The sequence below is a fragment of the Oncorhynchus masou genome, chromosome 12, assembly GCF_036934945.1.
Source record: "Oncorhynchus masou masou isolate Uvic2021 chromosome 12, UVic_Omas_1.1, whole genome shotgun sequence".
Taxonomy (NCBI): Eukaryota; Metazoa; Chordata; class Actinopteri; order Salmoniformes; family Salmonidae; genus Oncorhynchus; species Oncorhynchus masou.
Window position 1 is genome coordinate 94565716 of NC_088223.1, and position 10749 is coordinate 94576464.

Here is a 10749-nt window from a genome sequence, read left to right on the forward strand (position 1 = left end):
CGTCAAAACGGCAAACTTTTTTCCAAATGAACTCCATAATATCGACTGAAACACGGCAAACGCTGTTTAGAATCAATCCTCAAGGTGTTTTTCACATATCTCTTCATTGATATATCGTTCGTGGATGTCTACTTTCTCCTCTGAATCACTTGGAAAAAGACTTGCAGCTGAAGATGACGCACCAATTTCGACGGAGGACACCGGGCGGACACCTGGCAAATGTAGTCTCTTATGGTCAATCTTCCAATGATATGCCTACAAATACGTCACAATGCTGCAGACACCTTGGGGAAACGATAGATCGGGCAGGCTCATTCCTTGCGCATTCACAGCCATATAAGGAGACAATGAAAAACAGAGCCTCAAAAATCCTGCTCATTTCCTGTTTGAAGTTTCATCTTGGTTTCGCCTGTAGCATCAGTCCTGGGGCACTCACAGACAATATCTTTGCAGTTTTGGAAACGTCAGAGTGTTTTCTTTCCAAAGCTGTCAATTCTATGCATAGTCGAGCATCTTTTTGTGACAAAATATTGCGCTTAAAATGGGCACGTTTTTTTATCCAATAATGAAATAGCGCCCCATAGATGTAAGAGGTTAACTCACTTTCCTAGTTAAAGGTAAAATATTTATATATTTTTAAAGTCACCCGCAAGGATTGGGGCCACGGCCACCCTTGGAGCAATTAGGATTAAGTGCCTTGCTCAAGGGTACAGTGGCAGATGTATTTATTTATTTAATCTTGTTGGTTCCGGTATTCGAACCAGCAACCTTTCGGTTACTGGCCCAACCCTCTAACCTCAAAGCTACGTGATGTCGCTGACATCAGTGTGCGACCAACATATGTTTTAAGTAGACTTCGGCGGTATCTAGATTGTCATACCTTCATACCAAATTTGGAATACTGGCACTGAACACAAGGGGCGCTGCTTTCAAACCTTTCTCTGTAGTCCAAAGGTTAGCCATGCTAACAAGTACATGTACAATCCCATAGAGAATGCTAACTTAATGCTAACAATCACATTGCAAACATTTTATACGGTCTTTGACCTAAACTATACAAATATATAGTATAAATATAAATAAGTAATTCAAAAATGCCACACAGTTTGCTGCATGCAAAAAAACAATATTTGACATCAAGGCTCTTGATCCTGGAGGGAATTCTCTGCTATTACTAAGTGAATGCTTGATTTTTGGAAGAAGCTTATCAATTAGCCATAAAGCTCACTAGCTACTAAATTAAGTAATGCAGTGCATTTGGTAGCTAGTGCTTTGGCAGGAACTAATGGGGATCCATAATAAATATGAATACAAATAGAAACCTTCGCCCCAGTCTGAGGTTCTGAGTGCACCGGAGCAGGTTTTCATCAAGCATCTCTGCACTATGTTCCGTTCATCGTTCCCTCGATCCTGACTAGTCTCCCAGTCACTGCCGCTGAAAAACAGCATAATGGTGGCACCACCATGCTTCACCATAAGTATGGTGCAAGGCTTCCTCCAGACATGATGCTTGGCATTTAGGTCAAAAAGTTCAATCTTGGTTTCATCAGACCAGAGAATCTTGGCAAACTCCAAGCAGGCTGTTGTGCCTTTTACTGAGGAGTGGCTTCCTTCTGGCCACTCTACCATAAAGACCTGATTGGTGGAGTTCTGGAAGGTTCTCCCATCTCCACAGAGGAACACTGGAGATGTCAGAGTGACCATTGAGTTCTTGGTCACCTCCCTGACCAAGGACAGATTGCTCAGTTTGGCTGGGCGGCCAGCTCGAGGAAGAGTCTTTGTGGTTCTAAACTTCTTCCGCTTATATAGACAGGTGTGTGCCTTTCCAAAGCATGTCCAATCAATTGAATTGACCACAGGTGGACTCCAATCAAGTTGTAGAAACATCTCAAGGATGATCAATGGAAACTGGATGCACCTGAGCTGAATTTTGAGTCTCATTGTATACGGTCTGAATACTTATGTAAATAAGGTATTTCTGTTTTTAATTTTTAATACATTTGCTAAAACTTTTCAACCTGTTTTTGCTTTTATTATGGGGTATTGTGCGTGGATTGTTGAGGGGGAAAAAAATATTTATTCAATTTTAGAATAAGGCTGTAACGTAATAAAAGTCAAGGGGTCTGAATGCTTCCCGAATGCACTGTAACTTAAAAGCATGTGTGACATGTATTGGGGTGCACAATCATGTATTGACTTAAAAACCAACAGAAGTACTCAATCAACTCAATCATCAAGTTTGCGGACGACACAACAGTGGTAGGCTTGATTACCAACAACGATGAGACGGCCTACAGGGAGGAGGTGAGGGCCCTCGGAGTGTGTTGTCAGGAAAATAACCTCACACTCAACGTCAACAAAACTAAGGAGATGATTGTGGACTTCAGGAAACAGCAGAGATTGTGAACTTCATGAAACAGCAGAGGGAACACCCCCCTATCCACATCGATGGAACAGTAGTGGAGAGGGTAGTAAGTTTTAAGTTCATCGGCATACACATCACACCTACACCACCTGATGTTACAGGAAGGCCATAAAGATCATCAAGGACAACAACCACCCGAGCCACTGCCTGTTCACCCCGCTATCATCCAGAAGGCGAGGTCAGTACAGGTGCATCAAAGCTGGGACCGAGAGACTGAAAAACAGCTTCTCTCTCAAGGCCATCAGACTGTTAAACAGCAACCACTAACATTGAGTGGCTGCTGCCAACACACTGACTCAACTCCAACCACTTTAATAATGGGAAATGATGTAAAATATATCACGAGCCACTTTAAACAATGCTACCTAATATAATGTTTACATACCCTACATTATTCATATCATATGTATACGTATATACTGTACTCTATATCATCTACTGCATCTTTATGTAATACATGTCTCACTAGCCACTTTAACTATGCCACTTTGTTTACATACTCATCCCATATGTATATACTGTACTCGATACCATCTACTGTATCTTGCCTATGCTGCTCTGTACCATCACTCATTCATATATCCTTATGTACATATTCTTTATCCCCTTACACTGTGTATAAGACAGTAGTTTTGGAATTGTTAGTTAGATTACTTGTTGGTTATTACTGCATTGTCGGAACTAGAAGCACAAGCATTTCGCTACACTCGCATTAACATCTGCTAACCATGTGTATGTGACAAATACAATTTGATTTGAAGTATCTTAAAATATATTTTTAAACCCACAGACATTCAGTGCAGAGACCTTAAAACCGGCGTAATGTGTGCTCTCCGTCTGGTCTTGGTCAGTACCTGTGCTGCATTCTGTATGTTTTGCATTTAACCAATGGTTTTCTTGGGTAGACCAGAGAGAAGAAAATTACAGTAGTCAAGCCTGCTTGTAATAAAAGTCTGAGAGAGAAACAGCCTCACCTTGGCAATGTTCCTCAGGTAATAAAAAGCTGTTGTGGTCACATTCCTGATGTGTGATTCTAAACTGTGTTCAGAATCTAAAATAACACCTCTTATCTTTATTTCCCATGAATGTTTTAGATTCTCTCTATGCTTTGACTCCAACAATAAGTACCTCGGTCTTGTCTTGATTTAGCTGGAGGAAGTTTTGATCCATCCAAGTATTTAAAATCACCCATACAGTCTAATAATTTATCCGTGGAGCTAAAATACTCTGGTGGCAGGAAAAAAAATCATGGTGCTTTCTGATAACGCTGCCAAGGGGTAACATACGCTGTATTTAGCCACTTTAGTTGTGATATAAACCGTATCAAAACAGTTAGGCCGGTGGGCTAGGCCATGTGTGTGTGATTTATGATTTTAAAAGTTTGCACACAAAAAAAGGCGTGCTATTTCTTGCCTGAGACTGGGTATCATTCACAAGTGATAATGCATCATTCACAGGTCATAATGTTGTCACCCATCAGACTATTCTCAATTTAATCTTGTCTGTACATATACCAAAATAATATATGTGTGAAACTAGTTCTGATTTAGAATGGGCCATTATAATTCAGGGGCAAGGGAAAGAAATGCATGTCATCTGTATGCACTTAAATAGAGAATAGAGGACACTTTCTGCGGTTCATTTTCATGTTAGCCAGGTAGGCTATACTCCTGTTGTAAAGCGAAGGAATGTGCTTAATATAAGGAAAGTTGAGGAATACAGTAAGTTTGGACACACCTACTCATTCCAGGGTGTTTCTATATTTTTACTAGTTTTTACATAGTTTTTGATGTTTTCGCTATTATTCTACTATGAAATAACACATATGGAATCATGTAGTAACCAATATATATGTGTGTGTGTGTGTGTGTGTGTGTATATATATATATAAGATAGATTTTATATTCTTCAAATTAGCCACCATTTGCCTTGGGTTGGCACTCTCTCTACTAGCTTCACCTGGACTTCATTTCAATTAACAGGTGAACCTTGTTAAGTGAATTTGTGGAATTTCTTTCCTTAATGCGTTTGAGCCAATCAGTTGTGCTTTGACAAGGTTGGTTAACAGAAGATAGCCTTATTTGGTAAAAGACCAAGTCCATTTTATGGCAAGAACAGCTGAAATAAGCAAAGAGAAATGACAGTCCATCAATACTTTAAGACATGATGGTCAGTCAATACAGAAAAGTTCTTGAAATTTTATAGTTTCTCCCAAAAACTATCAAGCGCTAACTGGCTCTCATGAGGACCTCCACAGGAAAGGAAGACCCAGAGTTCAATAGAGTTACCAACCTCAGAAATTGCAGCCCAAATAAATGCTTCAGAGTTCAAGTAACAGACACATCTCCATATCAACTGTTTAGAGGAGACTGTGGGAATCAGGCCAAGAAACATGAGAAATGGACATTAGACCGGTGGAAATCTGTCATTTTGGTCTGATGAGTCCAAATTTGAGATTTTTGGTTCGAACTGCCTTTGAGATGCAGAGTAGGTGAACAGATGATCTAATAAAAATTCCCTGTCTTATTTCAGTTAGGATCACCACTTTATTTTAAGAACGTGAAATGTCAGAATAATAATAGTAGAGAATTAGTTTAGTTTAGTTTAGTTTTGCATACTAAATCTTGCCTAGTTCATTGTGTTTCGGGATATTACATCGAAAGTGGCTAATATGGCGTTGATTCGATCACAATTCCCAAAACGAAACGTTGATAGTGATAGCTAAAGGGGAAAACTCTAGAAAGTTCAGCGTCACTGGCTCATGTTTCTTCCATGCAGGAGTCCAAGGGAGCTTAGAGGGGACATTGTCTATGACCGTCTTGGCTGGCACTGTTCACTCTACCAGTGAAGCTGACACAGAGACCTATGTAGAGAGAAGCGCGGCCGGGATGAAGAAATTGTAGATGGGAAGGCTCAAAAGTAGCGGAAATGATTGACAGACCTGTAGCAGATTTCCAGCATTAATCAAATAAAATTGTATATATCACATGCAGATGTTATTGCGGGAAAAGGGAAATGCTTGTGTTTCTAGCTCCAACAGTGCAGTAATATCTAACAATTCAGGTAAGCAGGTGTATCAGGTAGAGGTCGACCGATTTAATCGGAATGGCCGATTTCAAGTTTTCATAGCATTTGGAAATCTGTATTTTTTTGGGCTCCGATTTGTTATTTATTATTATTATTTTTATACCTTTATTTTACTAGGCAAGTCAGTTAAGAACACATTCTTATTTTCAATGACTGCCAAGGAACTGTGGGTTAACTGCCTTGTTCAGAGGCAGAACGACAGATTTTCACCTTGTCAGCTCAGGGGTTTCAATCTTGCAACCGCACAGTTAACTAGTCTAACCATTGCACTCCACGAGTAGCCTGCCTGTTACGCGAATGCAGTAGAAGCCAAGGTAAATTGATAGCTAGCATTAAGCTTATCTTATAAAAACAATCAATCATAATCACTAGTTAGAACTACTAATCCAGTTTAGCAGGCAATATCAACCAGGTGAAATTGTGTAATTTCTCTTGCGTTCATTGCACGCAGAGTCAGGGTATATGCAACAGTTTGGGCTGCCTGGCTCATTGCGAACTATCATTGCGAACTAATTTGCCAGAGTTTTACGTAATTATGACATATATTGAAGGTTGTGCAATGGTTCGAGCCCAGGTAGGGGCGAGGATGGGGACGGAAGCTATACTGTTACACTGGCAATACTATAGTGCCTATAAGAACATCCACTAGTCAAAGGTATATGAAATACAAATGGTATAGAGAGAAATAGTCCTATAAATATTATATTAACTACAACCTAAAACCTCTTAACTTGGAATATTGAAGTCTCATGTTAAAAGGAACCACCAACGTTCATATGTTCTCATGTTCTGAGCAAGGAACTTAAACGTTAGCCTTTTTACATGGCACATATTACTTTCTTCTCCAACACTTTGTTTTTGCGTTATTTAAACCAAATTGAACATGTTTCAGTATTTATTTGAGGCTAAATTGATTTTATTGATGTATTATATTAAGTTAAAATAAGTGTTAATTCAGTATTGTTGTAATTGTCATTATTACAAATAAAAAAAATCAGACGATTTAATCGGTATCGGCTTTTTTGGTCCTCCAATAATTTGTATCGGCGTTGAAAAATCATAATCGTTCGACCACTAGTATCAAGCCTGCAAGTTAATGACCTATGAAGACAGCACAGCGACACCACTTTTCCGATGCCAGTGAGGATGCTCCTGCACAGCTGACAAAAGAATAAGGCAAGAAACAATTCCTTCCTGCTGGGGAAAATCCAGGGGCAACGCTGAAACAGATCACTTTCCCCCATGATATCTTTGTCTGGTTCAGATCATCAAATAATCAAATAAAATGTATTTATAATACTGATATCAGCTGATATCTCAGTGCTGTACAGAAACCCAGCCTAAAACCCCAAACAGCAAGCAATGCAGGTGTAGAATCACGGTGTCTAGGAAATACTCCCTAGAAAGGCCAGAACCTAGGAAGAAACCGAGAGAGGAACCAGGCTATAAGCTGTGGCCAGTCCTCTTCAATGGCCTCACGCAGCTATCTCTACGCTCTGACAAAATTTGTCCTATTGTCAGATCGCATGATGGTCACCTAACCTCTTCTGCAGATGAAGCAACGCAGAGGATTGATACAAGAATCAGTGTCAAGAGAGTGAGCAACTTCATTGGGAACTGCTCTGATTGTCAGACATGTAAAGACCACACCGTATATTTTCACCAGACTCCGTTCTCTCTTGACCTTGAAGGGTCCGAAGTCATCCATTCCGACGTTCGAAGGATTGTCTGCTATTTTCTGCTCTGCAGCTTTAGCATAAAGTCTTCTGCATACAGTAGATTGAGAGGATTTGTCTTACTGCAGTTAGCTTGTGGAATCCCAAACCTCTGCAGTAGCTTCACAAGCATCTGGTTCCCTCCCCAGGTTCCAACTTCTCTGTGGATGTGCTGAAGAATAAGACTGGCAACTCGAAGGTCCTTAGACATAATAGCTGGGAGCTTAGCCTCCTCTGTCATAGCAGATTTATTCAGCCGTCCACCTACTCTCAGTATTCCATCTTGCAGAATTGGACCCAACCTGTAGATGTGACTATTTCTCTTCACGTGTTTATTTTTTTGATAAACTGAGAAGCTTTTGAATTTTTTATTTTTCGGTCTCTGCTTTTTACATAGACTACTGTGGTTGCATCTGTTTAGAAGACTGTACCACTACAGGTATTTCAGAGACTGTGATCTAACACAAGGAATCAAATGTAGAGGGAACCACCTACATTTGTCCAGTAGAAAACCGTTCTCTCTCCCTCACTAATTTGATAATGTAATTTCCTGTCCTGTAGATGCACTTCTTGTTGTATGGCTATGGGATGCAGACGTGGGAGTATTCGCCGCTTAACGCCATCCGTTCCTACGGTTATCTGTGGCTGCACGCCCTCCCCGCCTCACTACACTCTCACATCCTACAGACCAACAAGGTAAAACAGACACACACACACACACAGTATTGTATAACTAACCTTGTGTGGGGAACACAATTCATTTGCATTCCCTTAACCCTGACCGAAAACCTAACCCTAGCTCCTAACCCTATACCTAACCCTAGCTCCTAACCCTATACCTAACCCTATACCTAACCCTAGCCCCTAACCCTAGCTCCTAACCCTATGCCTAACCTAGCTCCTAAAACTATCCCTAGCTGCTAAAACTAATCCTAGCCCCTAAAACTAACCCTAGCTTCTAAAACTATCCCTAGCTGCTAAAACTAATCCTAGCCCCTAACCCTAGCTCCTAAAGCGAACCCTATACCTAACCCTAGCTCCTAAAACTAACCCAATACCTAACCCTAGCTCCTAAAACTAACCCTAGCTCCTAAAACTAACCCTAGCTCCTAAAACTAATCCTAGCCCCTAACCCTAGCTCCTAAAGCTAACCCTATACCTAATCCTAGACCCTAACCCTAACCCTAGCTCCTAAAACGAATCTATAATCTATATTTCATTCTGACCTTAACCCTAGCTCCTAAAACTAATCCGAGCCCCTAACCCTAGCTCCTAAAGCTAACCCTATACCTAACCCTAGCTCCTAAAACTAATCCGAGCCCCTAACCCTAGCTCCTAAAGCTAACCCTATACCTAACCCTAGCTCCTAAAAGTAACCCTAGATCCTAACCCTAGGCTCCTAGCTCCTAAAACTAACCCTAGCTCCTAAAAGTAACCGTAGCTCCTAACCTTAGGCTCCTAGCTCCTAAAACTAACCCTAGCTCCTAACCTTTAGTTCCTAAAACTAGCTCCTAACCCTGTACCTAATTCTAACCTTAACCCTAAACCCTTTACATATAGCATTTGATCTTGTAGGGACTAACAAAATGTCCCCAGTTAGACAAATGTTTGTTTGTTTACTATTCCTGTGGGGACTTTTCAAGTATAGTTAAACACATCCACACACACACACACATCCTACAGACCAACAAGGTAGCAACACACACACACTCACAGTTGTGGTTGTGTGATGTTTATGTGGTTGTGATGTTTATGTGGTTGTGAGGTTGTGATGTTTTGTTTTAGGTGCTGGTGTTCTACTTTGTGCGCTGTGTCCTGGCCTTCTCCTGCTGCATCTGTGAACTCTACTTCTACAAGTCAGTATCTGTCCCTCCTCGTGTGTGTGTGTGTGTCAGTCTCTTATTTTATCTTTAGTGTAAGGTAGGTGTGTGTGTGTTGCAGGGCGGTGTGTAAGAAGTTTGGACTGCATGTGGGTCGTCTGATGCTGGCCTTCCTCCTCCTGAGCTCTGGAATGTTCTGCTCCTCAGCAGGTGGGTGCTACTCCTATCTCCCTTCCTCCCTTCCATCTCTCTTCCTCCCTTCTTGCTTTCATCCCTCTTCCTCCCTCCTTCCCTCACTCATCTTCCCTCCATCTCTCTCCCTCTCCTCTGTCTCTCCCTCTCTGACTGTATCTCTGTCTGTGACAAATACAATTTTATTTGATTTGATTTGATTGGCTTGGGCTAGTGTAAGTGTGGGGGTTGGGCCTGTTTGCCTGCTCACGGCCTGGGTGTATGTGTGACTTTCATGTTGAGGCCCTCTTTGTGAGAGTGGGGGGCATGGGGTGGGCAGGAGGGGCATAGTTCTGATCTGAGGGGGCCTAAATGGGGTGTGGGCATGGTCGACTTGGGGGGGATGTTGATTGGTGGGGATGTGGCTGGTGCTGTGGACGGAATGTAGTTCCTTTCGGCGTGGGTCCGGGGGTCCCGCAGGTCTGGGAGAGTGTCTCGCTGGTCTGGTGTCTATTGATCTGTTGCTCCTGTGTGAGGTGACGGGGCTACGGTTGAGGGCGATATCCTTCAGGGTCCGGGCGTTGGTGGGCACTGCTGCCTTGTATAGGTGGACCTGCTCGTCAAGTCCAGGGTGGATGGTGGGCCAGGTAGACATTTGGTTTTGAGGCACAGTCACAGGAAAATACTTGCATTAACCCGCTGTATGGTAGCAGGGTGGAGATGAAGACAGCTTGTCTGTTGAAATGTTGGACAGAAATATTTTTGTTTAAGTGTTTTACTCCACTAGCCAGCACCTCGCCTAAATAGGTGTGCGTTTCTTTTGCCTCTAGCAGGGTGGAGAGATCACCACTTGTGCGTTGGGGAAAATATAAGAAGCTTTTTCAATCACTTTTCAATCACGCCTCTTCAATCACTCCCTTGTGCCTATGTGTATTGTTATGTGGCTGGGTGACCCTAGTTCTAGGGCGATGGGTGTTCGGACACCAGAGTGTGTGTGTGGGGAAAAGTTTATTTTCTTGTATATATTTCCCGTTTGAGTCCATAAGGAGTACAATCTGTGGCTTGTGTGTGTTCTCAGTGTGTGTGTGTGTGTGTGTGTGGGGGGGGGGCACCTGGGCACCTGTGGTGTCAAGGCAATGGTCAGTATCTGAGGTGGGCTGTGGTGTTGAGGCTGTGGTCAGGATCTGAGGTGAGCTGTTCTGCTGGCTTCTCTGCGGGGTGGCCACCTCTCCAATGGGCTGTTCTCTGTCACATGTCATCGTTTTCACCTCCTTCTCTAGTTGTCTGTTCCTCTCCTGCTCTTTTTCTCTGTTGATGTTGTCTCACCACATTCCAGAGTGCAGATCTCTTCACCTGCAGCACTCTGGGTCTGGTTGAGGGGCTGTTGTTGAGCTGAACTATGTTTTTGTGTTGACTGGAGTGTGTTCATCTGCTATTCCAGCTCCACCTGCCTTACCTCCAGCTGGGTGAATTTATCCTTCATGTCAATGAGAGAGTAGTACTCTGTGATGGGAGCTTTGACACCTCTCAC

General features: G+C 42.3%; 1 protein-coding gene across 2 annotated transcripts in view; it reads left to right on the forward strand.

Moving 5' to 3' along the window:
• The window catches only part of alg9 (ALG9 alpha-1,2-mannosyltransferase), a 59021-nt gene that overhangs the window by 17617 nt on the left and 30655 nt on the right, over window positions 1-10749 (forward strand). Inside the window, exons 3-5 of one of the 2 annotated variants that reach the window (XM_064982481.1) lie at window positions 7789-7923; window positions 9013-9083; window positions 9169-9257. In XM_064982481.1, the coding sequence (XP_064838553.1) occupies window positions 7789-7923; window positions 9013-9083; window positions 9169-9257 (295 nt within the window). Of the gene's footprint in view, window positions 1-7788; window positions 7924-8898; window positions 8920-9012; window positions 9084-9168; window positions 9258-10749 lie in introns of those variants that run through there. The other variant, XM_064982482.1, reaches the window with a different exon arrangement.